Source organism: Tinamus guttatus, unplaced genomic scaffold (assembly GCF_059628265.1).
Source record: "Tinamus guttatus ecotype Peru unplaced genomic scaffold, ASM5962826v1 Tinamus_guttatus_pri_ptg000146l, whole genome shotgun sequence".
Lineage (NCBI taxonomy): Eukaryota > Metazoa > Chordata > Aves > Tinamiformes > Tinamidae > Tinamus > Tinamus guttatus.
The window spans coordinates 1,023,644-1,044,831 of record NW_028288680.1 but is presented as its reverse complement, the minus strand read 5'-3'; the positions used below and the strand labels follow the sequence as shown (position 1 = coordinate 1,044,831).

Here is a 21,188-nt window from a genome sequence, read left to right as displayed (position 1 = left end):
GGGGGTGGGAGCAGAGGGAGTTCAGTGAAGTGGTTTTTTCTCTTAATATCAGAATTATGTGTTTGTTAATTAAAAATTACATTTGCATTTTTGTTTTTTTATAAGCATAAAAGTCTTTTTTTTAACATATAGTTAAGATGCTATGAAGAATGCACTGCTTTTGTTATATATGTGTGTGTATATGTTTGTGTGTGTCATATAAATACATGCTGTTTTCCACTGATCGCTGTAAAAGTTTTTCATTGTTTACATTAGATTTTAATAGACTTTTGGTGCAGAGGAGTGAGTCAAGTTTGCAGCATCTGACGTGTAACCCAACAGCGCCACGAGCTTTCTGTAGATGGTTAGGACTGTTTAATCTTAAGTTTCTGTTATTACCGTCTCCTGCTGCAGCACATCAGACACCCAGTGACTGTTTTAAATTGAAAATTCCTTAACTACTTATTTTGGTAGGTGATGAAGCACTCTTAGAGGGTCAGGAAAACAGACAAGAGGATTGTTTATATTTTCTGGTCCTGCTACACAGATAGTGTACAGTGACTGCTTAAGAGACTTCAGGTATCAGTCACATTTAAGCCATTAGCAATACTAAATGACATTACCAGCAGGTATTATAAAGCACTGTAGCTCGTTCATTTTTCCAATGCAATCACCAATGACTCAGTTTTCCATAAGATGAATAAAGATCCACAGCAATGGCTCACATGAGTCAAAGGCATATGTTTGCCCTTTTCAGACACAAATATGTAGAGAAAAAGTATGCCAGGATTTTCCCATTGACGTCCATGTACATTCCAAAAGCTTGTCCAAAATCTTATTGCAAGCCACTGTGACGAGGATTGCCTCGAGGCAGTCACCTGAGCCCTACAAGGTTGGCAAGGTTTCTTCTACCCCAGGCATTCCTCTCTTCAGTCTCACCATTCACATCTGTCCAAGTACAGAGTTTGGACTTTGCAGGGTACCAAAAATGAGCTGACTTCAGCTTTGTTAATGAATTATTTGTTAGTGAACTCCTTCTGAACTATTATCAAATGTGATTTGTAGAGTATTATCATTATATTTAGAGGAGCCTTGCAATGGAGAAAACACTTAGAACTGAAGCCAAGACTGTTATCTAATCTCTGCAATGGATGTCATCATCATAAAAAAAACTCAAGTAACAGGCAAAAAACAAAAAACCCTCACTTGAAGAGGAGTGGCAAATAAAGCTTACTTTACTATTTTACTTCTGTGATGTGTCATACAGTCCAGGAGTGGGAGACAAGACCTTTAGAAGAAATTATTTCAAAGAAAGAGATGCATGCAGGCTTGGCCTAATGGACTAGATAACGATCTTCCTGTGGTGTCGGTTTTGGTTATCAATCAGCACCATGCTTTAGGAGAGGAAGAAGAGAAAAAAGATACAACAACGGAAATGACAGAGGCAGGAGAAGCATTCAGAGCCTTTGTCTTTATTGTAGGTACCGTGAAGAGCAGGGCTGAGGGTTAACGTAAAAAAATGGGTCCTAGCTGTAGAGAGCTGTATGGATTACCTAAAGGCACATAGTTATTTGGGCTTCCATATATGCTATAATACCTGCAGTACATGTAACTTGCATCTCTGCTGTAAAGGTCACTCACTTCTTCAACTTTTGTTGCATGAACAAAATCACTTCACTACAAGCTTGCCTAAAGTTTGGAGGAATTTCAGAGTGTCATTTCATTTGCCAGAGAAATCACCCATATGCCCTGCTCCCGTACATAAAGGCAGGAGTCAGCAAAGCTCTCCTTCTTTAGCTAGAAGTCCTATCTGAAAACAGTAAAGGTGAGGGTCTGGTGAGATGGAAGATTTGCTAATCAGCAAGCAGTGGCTTTTGCAGCAAGGAACAGCACAGAGGCAGGAGAGCCAGGACCCTCGGGGCTGGTGCTCGTGCGTTGTGGTCATCACCTAAAAGATTTGTCGCTCATTCAATAACCCAAGTAGCTACCAAATAAAATCCAAAATGTTTTCTAATTCATGAGGAAAGAATCTCTCTTGAACCAGAAATAGTTTCTGATAGCTTCCAAAGTGCTTGCTAAAAAATTTCTAAGCTCTTCTCTTTACAGCAGAGCCAAGTTACTATTCGACTTCAGACCATGTAGGTAAACATGGTAACTGAATTCTACATTAAAATATTATGTTTTGAAAGATACTAACTACCAGCCTACTAGGGAAGTACTAATATTCCTCCCGGATTTGTTGTTTTATTATAGGCCCTTGCAATGCAGAATGCAGTAAAGTAGGGTGCGATGGGCCAGGACCAGACCACTGTACTGACTGCCTACACTACTACTACAAATCCAAGAATAACACGCGGTAAGACCAAATAGAAAATCTTTACTTCATGGATTCCCTGGTGTATGGCTTGAATTCCTTTCTCTTGTCTTTGCTGCAGTCATGGATAATTTATTTTTCCTCAAAATTTGACAAATTTTCTTAGGAGGAAGAAAAAACCTATCTAATCAGACTATAAAGTACAGCCTTCGAACACCTTCTCTGATTGTTTCCCTTTCTCTTGATTATTTTTCATGAGATGGCTATATATATAGCTGTGATAGCTCTTACAGCTTCTGTGATTGAGTTTGAAAAAGACAGAGAGAAATGTAGATGGTTAGAAATGATACCACAAGACTGCCTGACAAGGTTATGCTACTGTAGGCTGTTGGGAAAGAAAGAGAAGACAAGAGGCAGTTTGATTCATTGCTTGGGAGGGTCACATTTTAGTAAACTGGTGATCATTAGAAAAACAGCAATGCTGGTAACTACTTCTGCTTTGCAGTCATGGTACAATAATGTGGTGCCAGGTAATTCTATTAAGAACTCTACCTTTTCTCCCTGCAGGATCTGTGTTTCCAATTGCCCGCCTGGCCACTACAGTGCAGACAAGAAACGCTGTAAAAAATGCTCTCCGAATTGTGAAACCTGTGTTGGAGGTCACAGTGACCAGTGCATGACCTGTAAATCGGGCTACTACCTGAATGAAGTCACCAATAGCTGCATTACCAGCTGCCCAGATGGGTTTTACCTCGATAAGAGTTAGTATTTCATATTGTTTCTTTACTGTAGGCTACAGAATTTCATCTGGGAAGGCTGCTGGAATACTTGCAACCCAGGGATGCATATGTTCGTGAATTTATCTCTGCTCATTAATTTTTACATGCTTACTGTGATTAAGAATCTCCTCAAAAATTAATCCAGGAATCTGCTTTCACAGATAGCTTTTAAAAATCATACTTTGCAGTAGGATGACTTTTTTGCTTGTGGCTGAGAGGAACAGCAACACAATGAGGGCAGTGCAAGGACAAACTGGTTGCAGGACAGCGTGGGTTGTCACTACTGGGGAACAGCACCCTAATTCTGGACGTAAAGCGTCCTTTCTTCCTCCAAACCCAAATGCCGTGGCACTTCCACCACCCTGTGCACACAGAAGAAATAGCCAATAAATCCTAAACAGAGACTGAGCTTGTATTATACACGAAGGATAGATGGGCCCCTCTGGTGTAAAAAAAAATGTTTGTAATTATGTTTTTAACAGACTTAAGTATCTGCGATGTTGTGATGACCCCAGAGCCGTAATGTTCTGCCATGTGACACCTGGGTTCAGTTTACTCCTATGACTGCTAAGCAGAGTGCCCATGTTTAATTGCCAACTTTGACTACTAAAAATACTCAGACAGGCATTCAAGCATGTGCTTAAACTCCACTGACTTCATTTAGCTTTAGGCACATGCTTAAAAGATAAATATGTGCTCAAGAACTTTTGTCAACTGGATATCTTACCTTTTGCTTTCTATACCAGGAAGTTTTATGTTCATTTTTGAGGATTAGTAAATGCAGCTGCTACTTTTATTTTTCCATTTTCACTGTCTGAAAAGCACAGTGTGGGGGATTCCCTTCTGCCCAGTCAAGATAGATAGATAAAACCTTAGGATTAAATAGGAATGTCATTTTTGTCTTCTCAGAGAGGTACACAGAAATGCACCTCAAAAGGTAGAAGGTCTGAAGACAGAGTGATCTCCCTCCAAGGAAGGAGTTTTTGAGATTAAAAGGCAGATATAAAGTAATTTATGTCTTGTTAAGATCAGAAGTATCCTTGCAGGTGTGTTCTTGAACACCTGATGAGGTAAGGCAGGACAGGCTGCTTATTTGGAAGGTGTAAGAGGCAAGAGATTTACTGGATCACATTGCATTCAGCACTCTATACTCTTGCTATGTGAAAAGATTGTTTAAGTCCATAATATAAATTATTAAGCATATTAATGAAGGCTTTTCAACAACGTCAAAGCATGTTCTAGTAGAATTTAGCTATTAGCTGTTTTAGTTTAGCTTTCTGTTTGCATTTCTGATGTCACACTGTAAAAGGAAGAAATCATCTAATAGTATATCCATATAATTTTACTAAATGTAACTGACCAGGTTTTTCCGGGCCATTTTCTTTCCTTTTTTTTTTTTTTTTCTGCTTTTTTGCTTTGTAGGTAAGATGGTTTGCCGAAAATGCAGTGAAAATTGCAAGACGTGTATTGAATTCCAAATCTGCACAGAATGCAAACACGGCCTAAGGTAAGAAAATGATGGATGTCACTAAACACAGTGGTGGAAGAGGCTTATGAGTCAATGGATGTACAAAGTCATATAGCTATTTAACCTTGACTAGCCCTCATTTCATGTGTCTTATTGCTGTTCAGGTGTTTTCTTGTGCCACTATGTGCCATTTTGGCTAACAATGGGTTTTTAGAAGACCTTTCATTTCAAGTAAAATAAAACCCGCAGTCATATGGAAAGCTGGCTTCTTCACTGTTTTCGACCTAGAGTGCAGCCGTCAAGGATTATTTTAGCAGTAGAGCTGGTGAATTGTATTAATCCTACTGATTCATTCCTCTGATAGTTGGAAACTATTTTCTTATCTTTATTGTGTCTCCTCATATATCCAATCATTCACTTATCTCAGGTACCTCAGGCTCAATTCCATTACAATACAGTTTGCACACATATTAAACAGCAGTGGATATTTTTTTTTTTGGTGGAGGAACTTAATCATTCTTGAAACCGATAGGTAAAGTCCATGCAGCAACACTACCCATTTCAAACTCCCTTGTGAATGAATGACCTTTAGATCCAAGTCGCAAAGGTCAAAAGTTTTATAAGACTTGTAAGTGGTCGTGTGCTGGTTTTATGCCACAAAGAACACGAGGTATCTGAAGGGATTCCCCTTTCAGAATATGCATGTTCTGGGAATGCCTAACACGGGGCTTTTACCTTCAGTCAGGTGAGTTTTCATCTTTCAGCCAGCAAAAGCTGAATGTTGTTTAGAAGTTTCCATAACAGACAATATATATCGGAAGACCCACATTACAACATGTAACTTCACAGGACACAGTCTGTAAGAAAGAATTTTATTTATCACTCAAAAAATGCATTTGTGTATTTTCCTGTCAGTTAACACAAACACTAGATTGCAGTGTTGAAGAAAGGAGACAAGCCTGATGTTTGTGAGAAGAGAATATGAAATAAAAGAGAAAAAAAAGACCCCACATTTCTTGTTTTCTTGGACAATATTAACAGGCTGAGACTGCTTTGGGTAACTTCTTGAACAAGCACCATCTGTGTGGGTGTGACAAATTAATGGAGCCTTGCAGGACATCCATTTCATACTCCCCACTTATTCAGCACGTGCTCCCTTTTTTTGTCCTTCATGTATGAGCAGAGCACTCAGTGGAACTTGGGAGACCTGGATTTGATTTCTGGTTCTGGTATTTATCCATTGAGTAAATGTAGGCAAATTATTAGCTTTCCTGTCTATAAAAAGATGATAATGCTATCTGCTTCGTAAAGCATTTTGAATGCGTGATTGAGGGGAAAAAATAAGCAGGCAGGTTTCTCTACATTTGTTGGATTACTAATTTAAACATTTTTTTCTGTACTGGGACCATATGCACTCTTGAAAATGTTCAGTGGTGCTGACAGAATTTTTACTGGATCCAGTCAGTATAGCAGGATTAATACCCTATTTGGGTTGCAATCTGTAGAACTGCAGGTTAGTTTTAGAGACACAACTGAACTGGATGAAAGCTGAAATTCCACAGAGGATGGCAAATATGTCAGAGAAGTCCTAGCTTATAAGGTGCCTAGAGCAGGGTCTTTTTAACATGAAAGCATAAACATCTACTTATGGAGAAACATGGAAATGTGGCTCCTTATGCTGTTCCTTTTTTCTCTGTTACTTGCCGTTTTATGCTATCACTCAAACGTGCCTGCGGGCAGAATCTTTACGCAGAGCTGGTACTCAGTTTGGAGATGGGAAAGCGAACTGCTATTGCAGGAAGAGGTGGTGATTTCCTGCACCATGAGTTTATCCCTAGGCTGTGCTGTGGCGTGGTATTGGGAGATGCTGCCGGTCTTTCAAGAGCAGCATGAGATCTTGTTAACAAGTTCCTCGGCATTTTTTTTTTAATGCAGTGATGCTGTCCCTGTGCCAAATTCCTCATGGGCAATTGCGTTTTACATGCCTGAATTTTCAATGCTCTTTGGCACTGTTCATTTTTTTTTCTGTCCTTTACTACTTGGAGTATTTACTAGGAGTCCGTAAATGGCTGCTGTACTTCACCATAGGCAATATTGCATTTCATTCCCACTGGAAATGATTGCAGTCCCTAAATTTATAAAGCAGTGCAGAGCAGTGAAGGAAGCTGGTCCACATTAATAATTTTTTTGTTCTTTTATTAAAAAAGACTTAGTGGTTTGTGAATGAGCTTGTTGTTCTCTGCTGCTGTTGTCTGCTCAGGGGTCAAACACTGTGATTTTTTCCTTTTTACAATAGTTTGCATGGATCCAAATGCGCTATCCGCTGTGAAGAAGGAAAATACCATAGTGGTAGTGATTGTGAACCTTGTCACCGTTCCTGTGCAACTTGTGCAGGTACTTCATTGACACTCATTTGGTTCTTTTTGTTTCCTCTATGTAATTGCCTCCAATTTTATTTTACTGTATCATAGTTCCAGTACAACATAACTGCTGACTTACTGTAAAATCTTAATTCTCTCGGTAGCTCTTTAGTACATTTTAAGTTTGACAAACATCTTTCAGTTAACATGAAAATCTAAGTTTTCTAGTTGAAAGTGCATGAACAGTCTTTAGTTTTAATGGAGCTCATTCTGATTTCTAATTATGCCTCCATTGTCTTTCTGGAAAGGAAGGAATGATTGATAGATTTTTTGGCAGCTTTACAGTTGCCAATATCCATTTTTTTTGGAAAAAGATATACTGAAATTATGTAATGTAATATAATTCTAGCCTTATATCTTTATTCTTTGATGTTACTGTTTGCAATGTGCAGCAGCAGAAAGGAAGACAGACAAGTAAAATCTGATAAAGTTTTGCTAGGGTTAGGCGATGGTGGGAACTGGCCACTAATACAGTGTACTTTATTGCATTTAAGGTGCTGGAGTAGACTCTTGTATAAACTGCACACAGGGCTATTTTATGGAAGACGGAAGATGTGTGCAATCCTGTAGTAGTGGTTATTACCCTGATCACTCTACTGAAAGTGGTTATAAAACCTGCAAAAGGTAGGAAGGTTCTTCTTTGGCTACTGTATGTGTCTAATGTTTGTCAGCCTGTTTGTTAGTTATTATTGTGTAGGAAAAGATAAGTAGCAATTACCTGATCATAAAACCTCTTCTGACTTAAAAAAAAAAATAGGAGAAATATACTGCATGCTAAGCAAATAAAGGAAAAGAGTTTCTTACTTTAATATGAGTTATATTCAGGCAGATCTTTTTAAAGTATTTTTTTTCTTGCAATTATATATGCCCCCTTCACTTTTGAAAGCCTGTAGTGAGAATCTGAGCAAATATGCAAATAAATGTGGAAGTTACAGATATAGCCAAGGAATCTCATCAAACTAAAAATGTCAAACTATGATTTTTAATAACAAGTCAATTGCTATTTGTAAGGACCATTCCAGCTCTTCAGCTGCACGGAACAGACGTGGCACAAATATAATATCAGATGGCTGTCCAAAATAGCTCATCTGACTCAGTATACAAATAGGTGGATAAGTCTTGGGCAGGGTTGTGCTGTGCAAAAAAGGGCCGTTTTTTCTCTTCCATTCTTTGTTAAACAAATACCACAAGTCCTTTGGAATCATTTGTTACTGACTTGCACAGGGCAAGAAGGAAATCACCATGTGTTATAGTTTTCAATAATAAAAAAAAAGAACAATCATTGCACAAAAATTTGATGTAGCTTGAAGGGTGATGAAAGGACAGGGCTGCAGGCTGGTCCTTTCTATCCTGTGGTTTTGAGACTGTCCCTTCGTAGTGCATGAGTACACAATGTGTTTCACATCTTTCCTGGTTACATCTGCATTTTTCCAAAATGTGAGAATAATACAGCAAATTAATTAAAAATATGTATATATATGAATGAAGACTGATGTAGAGGGAAGGAACGGGATTGGGTTTATAGTGGGAAACTTGGGGGTTTTGTGTTTTTTTGTTAAATTAAAGCAGCTGATTGATAGAGCTGCAAACGGCACGCAGGCCCTTTGCGGTGGCCAGGCGGTGCCCCGGGCCGGCCCGCGTTGTGCGAGCGGCCCGCGTGGCCAACGTGTGGCTCTGTGTTCCAGATGTGACGCCAGCTGCGTGGAGTGCAGCGGCCACGGGGAGCGGAACTGCACGAGCTGTCCCAGCGGCTACAACCTCGACTCGGGTGTCTGCGTGGTGGGAACCGTCTGCAAGGATGGTGAGTGCCGCTCTCTGGGAAGATTCGTGTTGCAAACGCCAGCTTCTTCTGGTACATGTATTGGGTTGGCTCAGTCTCTTTCTTCTGCTTTCTTACAACCTTGATCTTAGCTCTACATTATTTCTTAGTGTTCTCAGGTTTATAAAAAGAAAAAAACTACTTTAATGTGCATTAATAGGATTATTCACATGTGCTTTAACTGAATTGTCCCTCCCTGCGATCTATTTTCATTCTGTGTCTGTTCTTCAAAAGCCATTGCTTTCTAAAGAATCTTTTTAAGTAAAAATCCTAATGTATTGTCAAAGGAACTGCCAATAGAATCATATTTGTCTATTTTGCCACTTTAAAGTGTGAAAATACTGATATTTAAAATCCTTTTAGTTATCTGTAGTACTATTTAAATTATGTGAAGGGCTAGCAAGAAGAACAGAAATAACTTTGAACAGGTAGAACCCAGTCTGTGGTGAATCTTGAACTTCTGCTGAGAGAACCAAGACACCATGCTTACTGCATAAGATTGTCTTATTATTCACCGTTATTCATTCCTTAGAACATACAGTTATATGTATGTAATTATTATATATACATACACACATGTATATAACTATTTTATATATATATATATATATAAAATGGCATGCTTGCCTAGAAACATTGCAGTATGAATTACATCTTGCTACAGTCCAACAGTTGCAGTCCAACTGTAACATCATACCAGGACAAAACCAGATGTAAAACAGTGTGAAAAAAGCCAACATCAAATGTGGTAAAAGGTAATAATGAGTTTTGGGTCCAGGTCACTCCAGTGGAATTCAGTAGGAGTTTTATCAGAGATTTTTTTTTTTTAAGTAGCAGGGTGAAGTCTTGTTTCTGTGGATCTTTTACCATTCCTATAGGATTTTAGGCCTTCTAACTTAGAAAACTATGTTATCCAGTTTCAAATCACACTGCAGTATGAAAAGTAAACAGATCGTGAGACCTTTTCATATCAGGATTTTAGGAAAAAAAACACATTGTCATATTTAACTAGTGTGAAGCAGGTCAGGCATACACAGACAAGTGAAAAGGAAGTTTGCTATAACAAGCCTTGGGTAGCCACAGTCCCATTATTACACTGGACTTCAGTGCTGCAATGCAAACTTCCAATATATTGGTTTGATCTTCAATATTCTAGGATAAATTCATCCTCATCTGCACACATGCAACCCAAAAGGGTCTACAGAAGAAGAAATATAACCAAGGGTTGAAGTTACTTCCTTCATTTATGTAGAAGCAGAACAGAAATAGCAGGAGAGCAGAAAGAGCTCAGGCAAAGGAATTTAACGTGCCTGAAATTCCCACCTTTATCTTGAAATATTAAGGTAATGAGGTTTTTTCCACACTCAACCCAAAGCTCTCTGCTTTCTCCAGTGTGCATACTGTTGATGGACTTGAATTCAACCACAAAGCAGCAAATGCAGAGAAATGGGGTTCACTGGTGTCTTACAAAACTACGTAATCTTGAGCAGAGCTGAGATCTCTGAGGAGGCCCTGTGAACTGAACATTTTTATTAGTATTTCCAAGGCAGAAAGCTTGTATGTAAGTTGTGCCACGCAGCAGCACCACTCATGAGCCTGGGTCCTCACCTTGGATCCATGCCTAGCTGCAAGGCTGAGAGCTCCCCATCTCATTGCTGTTTCCCTGTTGCCTTCCCAGTTGCCACGGGAAGGAAGCATCATAGAAAACCCACCCTGTGGCACGTGCTCTCCACAGCACAGGGTAGCGAAGGAAAATAGGCCTTTTCTTGTATAAGTTACCAGGTGCAGAGGGTGTCATTTCACTGCTTGTAAATGGAGCACTGTGTAACCTGTTCTGTAGAGTATGCATTTCTGTTGAGAATGTTTTATTCTTTTTCTGTGATTTGACTGTTTTATCCTGTTGATTCATAAATACTGAGAAAAAAAAATCCTTTGCTGTAAATATCACTGTTTTCTAATTATTCTCTTTCTAATCTTTTTTTCCCTTTCACAAATGGATACCAATCATTCCCTGTTGGACCACACAATACCTCTTCCTGAAAAAAAAAAAAAATGCTGTTGACTGAAATTCCTTTTGATGGACCAAATTTCCTCCTTGCTACCTGCTCCTGAATGGTCTCTTCAACCAAATCTGCCTGTCTGACCAATTAAACCTTCCTCCATTGCCCACACCATGCTCTCCAAACCTGCAACTTCCCCTCCTTCTCTTCCCACCCGCCGCCCTCCGGAAGCCACGGAAGAGTCTTGGGCCGAGGGCGGATTCTGTATGCTGGTGAAAAAGAACAATCTCTGCCAGCGGAAAGTGCTTCAGCAACTGTGTTGCAGAACATGTACGCACAAGGGGTGAGCTGACGCCTCCCAGGGTCCTCTTGCTCCTGTAGACTTATAGATTAATACATATTATTGAAAAAGGAAAGAAAAAAAAAAAAAGCCACCTCTCTCTCTCTCTCTCCTTCCTTTTTGTCTGGGGATATAGTGAACTGTTTGTCGGGACTTAAATGGAAAAAACTACAACACGCCTACCTTTCATAACTGGGTGTTTAGAGCTAAGCATCCAGGATCACAGAGTCAGTATTGTGTGACCAAAGCATTTGATGCCAAAATTAATGTTTAACTCATGATTTGATTTCCTGTCAACTTTAGGATTATTCCTGTTTTTTGAAGGGCCTTTTTCTTCCCTTTTTTTTTTCCTACTTGTTTCCCCTTCAAGATTTTTAAAGAGTGTTTCAAGAGTACACCACACGTTTACATGGATTAAAACTAAACAGTACAAAAATGTTTGCATCAGCCTTCTTTGTGCTGTATATAGACATAGGGGAAACTTGAGGAAATTAGTCCCTGAGGGAATCAGAAACGTCATCAGCTGCAGGACTAAGTTCTGCACCTTTTGTAACAGTATTTAAAAAAAAAAAAAGTGATCATTTCTGCACACATTTTTATTACTTCTTCTGCTGTGTGCTGTTTTATGTATCACATGCAGTATGTATATATGTTTTGCCCAAAATGGTTTTTGGTCATATAGATCTCATTTTTAGACAGCTAGCTTATTAACAGATATGCTAGGATTTTTATTTTATTTTTTTAAATTGTCAAAGCTATTTCAAATAAACTTTAGAAAAATGCCATTGTTCTTGTTGTGAACAAATGCAGAAGATACTGTTCCTCTTGGTTTGCTTAAACAAGAGTAATGTGTATGCTTGGATATCAGAGAACATTGGTGATGTGTAAGGTGTATTCATAAATTATTATTATCTTGTAATGCTCACAAAACTGGGGACATGATCCTACAGATATATGGGGATAATTGTAGCACTCGTACAGAAATGCCAGTGTGAATATATGTGTCAGGATGTGTTTACAGCAATGGATTTACATGCAAGCTTATAACACTGTGCCAAATACGTCTCTGGGAGTAGCTACATATAGATCAATAAATCAAATGTTTTCTTTGTGTAATAGTCTTGTCATGATGGGCCTGAATCTGCTTTTAACCACTCACAACACAAATTTCAGCAGGAATAATCCTGCTGAAGCCAATGGAGTTACCTCACTGTTAAACCGGAGAAGCAGACCCTTGCATTTCCCTCTCTACCCAGTACACAGCTGTCTGTTCAAATTTCCATTTAATATATTTTCATCAGCTTTTCTTAGCCTACTGTTCCAAAACCATTCATTTAGCAAAAGACAGCAAATTGAACTTCAAAGATACTGTTTTGGGGGGAAAATACTTAAAATGTACAAAGTGTCTCTCTGTCTCTCAGTTATCTTTCCAGAACACACAAATAGGAAATGGATTGCTGGCGTTTAAGTATATAAATGTTAGAAAATAAAGAGGCTGTCCTTTTTATATACAAAAATGCCTGTGGAAGGTTTTCAAATGAATGGGTATGAACCAATAAGAGACAATATGCTCCTTTTGCCGGACAGCAGATAAACTATTACAACCCACACCAGGTTCTGTGTGACAGAGAACCTGTGAAGCTCCTTTGGTGCCCGTTAACAAATTTCCTAATAAGCATTCAAAGTTACGAGAATTTAATTTGTGCTAGTTTAACTACTAGTCTGTTACTGCCTCATTTCTCAATATAACATTATTAACTAGAACATAATGCTTTCAAAGTTTAAGTTAATATTATATATATTATATATAAATATATATTCATAATTGAGATTTAATTATGTAATGGATTGTAAAGAATTTGTTTGGATACTTACAAATGCCTCTAACGCTATTATAGAGAAGAAATTAATATCTTTGTTTTCTTTTAAAAAACACATTGTTAAATCCAAATTCATTTTTACTGAAAAAATACTGTACATGTGTAAAATGTTCAGTTTTTATTTGTAAAATAGAGTAGTTCTGTTGTAATTGATACTGGCCAAAATCAATGTTATTCCATATTTTATTTTTTCTATTAAATTAACCTAAATTCCTGTTCCTTTGGTCTGGAAAAACATGTTGATAATCCTTACATATATAAAGCATTTCTACTGAAGGTCAAAAGTTGCTTTATGGTAAAGAGCACTTTGGACCCACATACAGGTCATTGCAGCAAATTGGGTGGGTAAGGGCGTTTGATTTTCTTGTTCGTGGCTATTTAGGAGCATCCTTACACAAGGGAGTGATTCCACTTGATTTAAATGGGCCTCAGCCCCTGAGTAACCGCTTCCTTACAAGTGGTCTAGAAGACAGTAACACCTGTGGGCCAAAGAAAAAGTTCTTACACATCAGCTAATACTGTTTTTAACAGGAAAACAGCTGAAAACATGTAGTGTGCCCTACATGTGCAGAACACACGGGCAGAGCATCAGGAGAATCCCCTCTGTATGAAGGCATCATTTTATAAGTGGAAAATGTATTTCTTTAATGAGGGTCCAGCCATGTTTCCTTTCAATTTCCAGCCACAGTGCGGTGTTATAAAGCACAAAATCCTGCTGGGATGTGTCAGAGGGAACCCCACAGTGCCCGTGGGCAGTTCTGTGGCTCTCGGCCTAGGCCCTGTCCACCTGCACCCAGTCTGTGGCGACACATCCTCCCCTGGGAAGCCTCACAAGCTCTCTGAGGAAAACCTCTTGTTTTTAATAGCAAAGATTCCCTTAGGACACCTTACAGACTACCCCAGGTTCCTATTTACAGTGTTTCCTTTACAGTGTTGCAAGAACTACTGAGAATATTATTACAGGAGAGGAAAGCTGCTGCTCTTCCCTATTGCCAGGAAATGGCAGCAAGTTTGACAGTAGAAGCCCTTAAGATCAGTAGATCCATATACAGAGATACTGCTACACTGCAGGTGACTGTAGCAGCTGTGGCCATCACTAAGTATAAGTTGGTGATTACCAACTTAATCTTCATAATAAAGCCACATCACAACCAGAGTGAGTATAACCTTTGTCACCAGCCACCTCAGGGTGCTACCTATGTGCTTTATATTTAAATTATTTACTGACCTGAATGACCATAAGAAGACCCCCGTTGTACATACAAGATGCCTGTGTGAGTCAGCCCACCAAACAGTATCCAGCCTTTGGGCCACCTGCGTGCCTCGTGTTTATAGTGAGCATCCTCATGTTGTCTCCTTGCTGCAGAGGGAACTGTGGCTGAAGAAGGGCTCTGCCGTTAGATGTTTGCGCAAGATATTCTAAGCAAGTATTAAAAACCTGTATAGCATACAAATTAAAATCCTAGTCAAGTTTTAGTCATGAAGGAACTGACCCAGCAACAACTTTCACAACCTTGTTCAGAATCTGTAGTTTCAATATATGAAGGGAAAAAAAAGGGATGAAAATATGAAAATGTATCTATCTTTGATGAACATTTTGTTTAACATCAGAAAAACAGTTTTCTCCCTGGAATAATACTTATTTGTTTTTTTTTCATTTGATCTAATTTGTAAGATTGCATTTTTTATTGAAATTGACTGATTTTTTTATTACCGTCATCCTGAAAGTGAGTTGGTGCTTAAACCTTCCTCTTTAATATTCATAGGAGAGGGACTAAAAAATGATGAGTAGCAACACAGTGTCCTTGAAAGCAAACTAAAGCTCTGGACATTAGGATCACTCAGCTAGTGAGAGTACAACCAACACCTGCATTTCCATCCTCAGTTCCACACCGGTAAGCAACACAGGATTTAGATCTATTTAAAGCCTGTGACATTCATGTAAAGTCTCAGAGAACCGAGATACTAGACCTCCCTCCCCGAGAGAAACTGCTCAGAAATCCTCAGGCTGAAGCCAGTAAGACCGTGGATGTGGGCACCTGCTGTGCCACAGTACCAGACACCCCCACAGAATTACAATTAATAGCTGTGCTATGATTAAATTGATCCCGGAAGGGCTTTCTGTCTGGATTAGAAAGCAATATTTATTGCATAATAAAGGAGCAATTTTTCACTTCTAGCATGGGAAATGTAGTCAAAGGAAACTACATTATGGCAAGAAAGCTCATATGTTTAAAATAGTACATTTCCACTGAGCAGCATATGAAGACTCTGTGCCACATCAAAGGCTGTTCTTTTGTTACATCTCTTTTTCTTTGGGCAGCTCATGCGTTTGCTGCCAAAGATGGCCAAGGTAAGGTTTAGAAGAATGGCACATGCACAATCATTTATTTATCAGTGTTTTTCAGTGTTTGGGGCCTGGATTGGCTGAAAATCTTCTGGGAAAACAACATCAGTCTTCAAAGCAAAAAATACAATCCCAGCACAAAACACTGCAGAGTCTTTACTTTATGGTGCTGGGAGACGAGCTGATTAAACACCCTTTTTTTCCAGTCAGGCCAAGGAAGAAACGCCAGAACATTGACAGGGTGCAATTATTTATATACCCAAAGAAAATTAATAGCTCCAACATGCAAACACAATGACAGCACTGAGTGTTTACTGAAGAAGTTCACTGAATTCACCATTAGTGCAATTTATTTGCAATGCAGATAACTCTGCACTTCTGCACGAGCAACTGTCCCGGCCTGTCCCCTGCCCCGCTCCTGGCAGTCGCACATTCCCTTTGAGATGTAGGTTGGAGGGAAAAATTAGTCAGTAGTTTGCCAGCCCCTATGGATTGCATGGATTGCACTGCAACCACGATGTTTGTGACCATGTTAGAATGCCAGTTTTCTGCAATGTTACTGAATCCAAAGACAAAAATAACGCTAACATTTGCTCCCAGATAAAATAGCCTGTTTTCTTATTCTTAGGCCATACTGCACCACTTCTGGTGTAGCATTCCTGAGCTCCCAAAATGGAAGGGAGAGTTCAGAAAGCTCCCACAGCCAAACGGTGCCATGAAGCCTCTCTCCAGGCTTATCCGAAGCCCAGGGGCTGGATCATTTGCCCACGCAGGGCAGGGATCATTTAAGGAAACACCCTTCCTGCCCTGCTTATGCTGCCCTGGGACAGCCATACAACACCATTGCCTTGGCTTTTCCTGTTTGTAGAGGATGGAGGCCAGCACTGGTGGAGATGTTGAGCAAGGGGAGATCTCCAGTGCAAGATTATTGAGGTTGCCGGAGTATTACACATAGGAATAAAATTCAATCTTACTTTTATGAAAAGAATCAATTTATTCTCCTCTTCCTCATTTATTCTTAAGGAGACAAAAGTTCCCTTTTTGGCAGATTTTATTCCAGCTTTAATACCTATTGCTCTGTATGGATTAAACAGATATGGCAGTTGATCAGCAGTGTGAATCTATGTTACTATACCTTGTTAAGGGCGTAGTTTGCCTTCTGGAGTCCACCCTGCAACTTCAACCAACCTTTGCTCACATCCAGATTAAGTTTCGGATTTTCAGAGCAAACATTCAGTGCCGGGCTCAATCTGCTCAAGACGGATGTCACCACTTAAATTCCACACGGAGACATCCAGCTCTTTCCATTCCAAGTTTATGTCCAATCAAGCCAGACTGCAGAAATCCTGCTCGCAACAGGGTAGGCCCAAGTCGTACAGATTACAGACTCCTCAGTCTGTAATGTAGAAGGAGGGTGGCTGTGCCACCAGTTGAGTCAGACTAACTTGAGTAAGAACTACAGTTTCTTCCATTATTAAAAGATTCTCTCTTTAATGTACTCCATTGGCAGATGTCACCACAGTGTGTAAAGTCATTTTGTACCCCTTTTCTGTTGTATTATCGCAAGGAGTGCAGAGTTTCAGTGAGTTTCAGGTGCCTCTATTCCACTGCCCTTTGGAAAATGCAGAGTCATGAGACTTTACAAAATTAGGAAGCATGATGAGACCCAACAAGGACATTTCCACTTGGGAGACTCCAGATATGTAGAGACTGAAGAGACTTTTTTCCACAGGTGTTCTAAAATTCTGCGGGCAAAGCATCCAAAATACAATCAGGATGACTCCCTTTCCCATATCCTCACAGGGTTATCGAATTCCAGGCTTCAGGAGAGCAGCATCCCTGCCAGGTCCTGACCTCCATACTTGCACAAGCAAGGGAGAAGCCCTGACCTCCCTCTAGCTTTCACTTCCAGACATCCACCTCATTAATCCAAGATTTAAAGTTCTGTTCGTTTGGTTTTTTATTTTTGGTTCGGGTTTTTTTTTTTTTTGAGTGCTGAAAATACCTTTTTGGAGTCTTTTTATTCCTGCTCAGTACCCTTAGAGCTCTGGCTCTTGACTGGGCTTCTAACAACCGTTGTGTAAATATTACATAGAAATGAGGGGAAAAACAGACACAGAAAAAGTCGAGGGAAGTCTCTTCTTATCAGCAGAAAAGGCAGCCATGGTTGATGTAATATTTTTTTATTCATTAGGGAAAAGAACAGAAGTCTGTGCAAGATAGCACAGCTGGTAAGGGCAGTTGCCTCTCTTCTGCCTGCCATGATTAAAGCTAACCTGAGGCTCTACATCATCCCAGCTGATCCTGTAACAAAAGTGCCTTTTGTTCTAAAATCATTATATCACACCCAGGTCCACGTGTCTCTCTTCAGGGAAAAGAGCTTCAGCCCTTTTCCAGCATCTGCCCTGTCACAAGGATGACTAAGGAGCCAAGGATCCAAATTTCATCCATCAGGTTCATCAGCACCTAAAGCACTTCTGAAAATAAGACTTACATTCCCCAAACCTTCCCAACATCTCACATATTATCACCGCAAAGTTTTGCTCTTTAAAGCTTTTGTCTCCTTTTTCTCCATTCTGCGCATCCAAGTAGGGAGACAGGGATACGGTAGCTGGGTAAATGACTCGGTGAAGAGGAATAATCAATGAGGGGCTGAAAGCTGAAGCCATACAAATCCAAACCAGAAACCGGGTGCAAATTTTGTGTCACTGCCCAAAATTTAGGGGTAAAAGAAATACTATAATCTCCACATTTTCAAGTTCAAGGCATGCTTACCTTCCAGAAGCAATACTGCATTAGGCATTGGGCTTAAGAGAGGAACAACTTTAAGACAAATCCTTAGGCTGAATTTTAAAGGCCTGTTTCATACAGGTTAGTCTAAGTGCTTTAGGGACTTAAGTTTTAAGAATGAAATTTCTTTAGCAAACACAAGGTCAGGGTCCCACCATCCAATCAAAATAAAATATATCAAGAGGGAACATGTTAAAAGCAGAACATTATCTAAGACTGGACTCTCTTGGTTCTTGCTGTTGATTAGTGAAAAGCAATTTTGATCTATGTTTCTTCATCTGCTCTGTGAAACATCTGTAATTCATACAACTACACACAAAAGCTCACTTACAAATACACTTACAGATTCAGTGAGAGTAAAGCAGAAGAGAGGCAAAAAGGCAAATTCTTACCTGATTACAAGTGGGAGTTACTGTGGCAATACTATACAAGACAATTAGGGAACATTTTAAAATTAAATTATAATATGATTAAGAATGGGGGTAAGTAGCATGTGGCTTACAGTGACCAGATTTCATGGGGGATTACAAGAAGATTCATTTATGACTAAGAGCACGTGCGATGCTGTGCATTTCCAGGAGTACCTTGCAGGGATGTTCACCTAGTCACCATGTGCTGTCAGGGAATGGCAAAGGCTTTTCAAATAGTAGAGAAATAGTGATTAGATAACAGCCATACACACTTGATGCTGCTTATGCAAAGTTGAAGCAGCATCCTGGGAGCTGTGCCGGCCCTAACTTCTTGACTTCACTGCAGTTCATTTTCTTTTGGCTCTTTAATGGGATATAATAGTTCCTGCCTCCTTTTAAAATGTTTCAGATCTGCTGATAAGAATGTGGTGTGAAAGTAGGTTCCTGCACTCACTTAGAGGCATAACTAACAACCTGACAAGAACAAGTGAGAAATAGAAGAAATATTTTAAAATAAGGACAGAAAAATATATACATGCAAATATTCCAATTACAGGAAATTGAGTCAATTACTCCAAAAATACCTGTGTTCCATTTTCTTGTCATGCATATATATTGTCCCTACAAAAGTCAAAATTAAATGAAGATTAAATCTGGAAAGAATCCAGGTGACTAATTGGCATTGCTTGGACTCAGGCATTGCTGTTTGTATATTCCTGACTATGTACATTAGATGAAAAAATTTAGTACAGAATAATAATAAAGAGTGGGGCTTTGTTAAATGGCACTTATCTAGCAAGATTTGTAATACACACACACACACACATATATATAGCTCACAAGGAAGTCTGGCAAACTGTTAAACTAACTACTCTGCAGAATAGTTTAGAAATCTTTTTCAAAGCTCTCTTTGAATATCTACCAAAAAAAATGTTCTAATAACATTTTGTGACAGATATGCAGCTGTATATGTGACTGGCAATTCAGAGGACCTACCGTAGAAGTAATTTGTGATGCACATTCTTATAATAGTATGCTGTAAATGCTCCAACTTGGAGAATAAAGTCTGCAGAGAAGTGGCCTTTCTGGCCGTATTCCATGGCAGCTGAAATGAATTACAGCATTCCCAGTGAAAGAAGTAACAAAGAAATAACAAAAACCTTTTAAAAGTTAGCACTTCGACCAGGTGGGAAAGACTGGAGTGGGCATAACTCCTGTGTATGAATTAACAGTTTGAGTCATAGGGATAAGCACAAAGACAGTGAGAGCAAATAGAGGGGAGGGAACAGAGACTAGAGGAAAAACAGGGCTCTGAGCACACATCACAAAACAGCATGAGAAAAGCAATTATGAAAAAACTCTACACTGAGTCATTTAAAGTCAAAAGTATAAAAAGTACTGAGCTACCAGAAGCTGCCATGGGAAGCATTTCCCAATACAGTATTTTTTCATGGTTCTGTATTATTCTACAAAATGCACAGAATGAAGAAATCGAGCCTCTGAAAAATTGATTATTTTTTTCCATTTAATATGGAAATTGGAATGGAATATTTTACATTTATATAAAATATTAGCATTTATATAAAATATATATTTAAAGGGAGGGAGTGAGGAGGATGGGGCCAACCTCTTTTCAGTGGTGGCCAGTGACAGGACAAGAGGTAATGGCCACAAACTGAAGCACCAAAAGTTCCACATTTTTTAACAGTGAGGGTGACAGAGCCCTGGAACAGGCTGCCCAGAGAGGTTGTGGAGTCTCCTTCTCTGGAGATCTTCCAAACCCGCTTGGACGCAGTCCTGTGCCACGTGCTCTAGGTGACCCTGCGTGTGCAGGGGGGTTGGACTAGATGATCTGTAGAGGTCCCTTCCAACCTCAACCATTCTGTGAGAATGGTTGAGAATACTTATATTAATATAGTATAAATATTGTATTAAATCTCATAAGTCATTTGAGATTATGAAATTCCATGTTATGCCATCTGGGTACTTGTTGACAAGATTAAGAGACCTACATTTAGAAGAAATTGTTATCACTCCACTGATATTGAACAGCAGACTAATTATTTTTGCCTTATATGCAAGGATTATAAATGCTCAATACTTTAGTATTTACTGAGGAGGACAACATTTTCTCTTGGAAACTTCAGGATGAATGTAGGATATGGCTGCATTCTGCATCAAGAAGTTGTACAATTTATGCTGTTTTTGTCACTAGTCTTTATAATGTAACCTGACATACAGTATACAGCATTACAACTCAGAAGAGCTGTGGTAACTCAATGGAGCTGTGTCAGTTTATACAAAGCAAAATGCTCTTTGGGGGTCTTGTGATGATGAAGGTATGTATATACATATGTGCAATCATCTACATAGCACCTTGAGATGCAAACAAAAAGAGATGCAAAACACATCAAGTCATAACTGAAGAAAAATGCAAAAGTCAGGAAACAGTCCAGATTCCTGCCCAGTCAGTTGCCTGTTAATCTCTAAATTCAAAAGTGGATTAGAGACATCCTAAAGTATCCCACAGTGTGTATATGTCCTATCTTGCAGAATTCCTCATGAACCACGATCACCCCATCTCCCTCTCTCACCTCTTATATCTTTGCACTTTTCCCTGGAGTGGTTAACCAAACCAAGAG

The 21,188-nt window shown here is 39.3% G+C and overlaps 1 protein-coding gene across 2 annotated transcripts in view; it reads left to right on the top strand.

The window, feature by feature from the left end:
- The window catches only part of PCSK5 (proprotein convertase subtilisin/kexin type 5), a 232,802-nt gene that overhangs the window by 164,669 nt on the left and 46,945 nt on the right, over positions 1 to 21,188 (top strand). Inside the window, exons 15-21 of one of the 2 annotated variants that reach the window (XM_088522070.1) lie at positions 2,233 to 2,335; positions 2,861 to 3,054; positions 4,495 to 4,579; positions 6,837 to 6,934; positions 7,455 to 7,584; positions 8,646 to 8,761; positions 11,011 to 12,235. In XM_088522070.1, the coding sequence (XP_088378196.1) occupies positions 2,233 to 2,335; positions 2,861 to 3,054; positions 4,495 to 4,579; positions 6,837 to 6,934; positions 7,455 to 7,584; positions 8,646 to 8,761; positions 11,011 to 11,126 (842 nt within the window). In that variant the 3' untranslated portion in view covers positions 11,127 to 12,235. Of the gene's footprint in view, positions 1 to 2,232; positions 2,336 to 2,860; positions 3,055 to 4,494; positions 4,580 to 6,836; positions 6,935 to 7,454; positions 7,585 to 8,645; positions 8,762 to 11,010; positions 12,236 to 21,188 lie in introns of those variants that run through there. The other variant, XM_088522071.1, reaches the window with a different exon arrangement.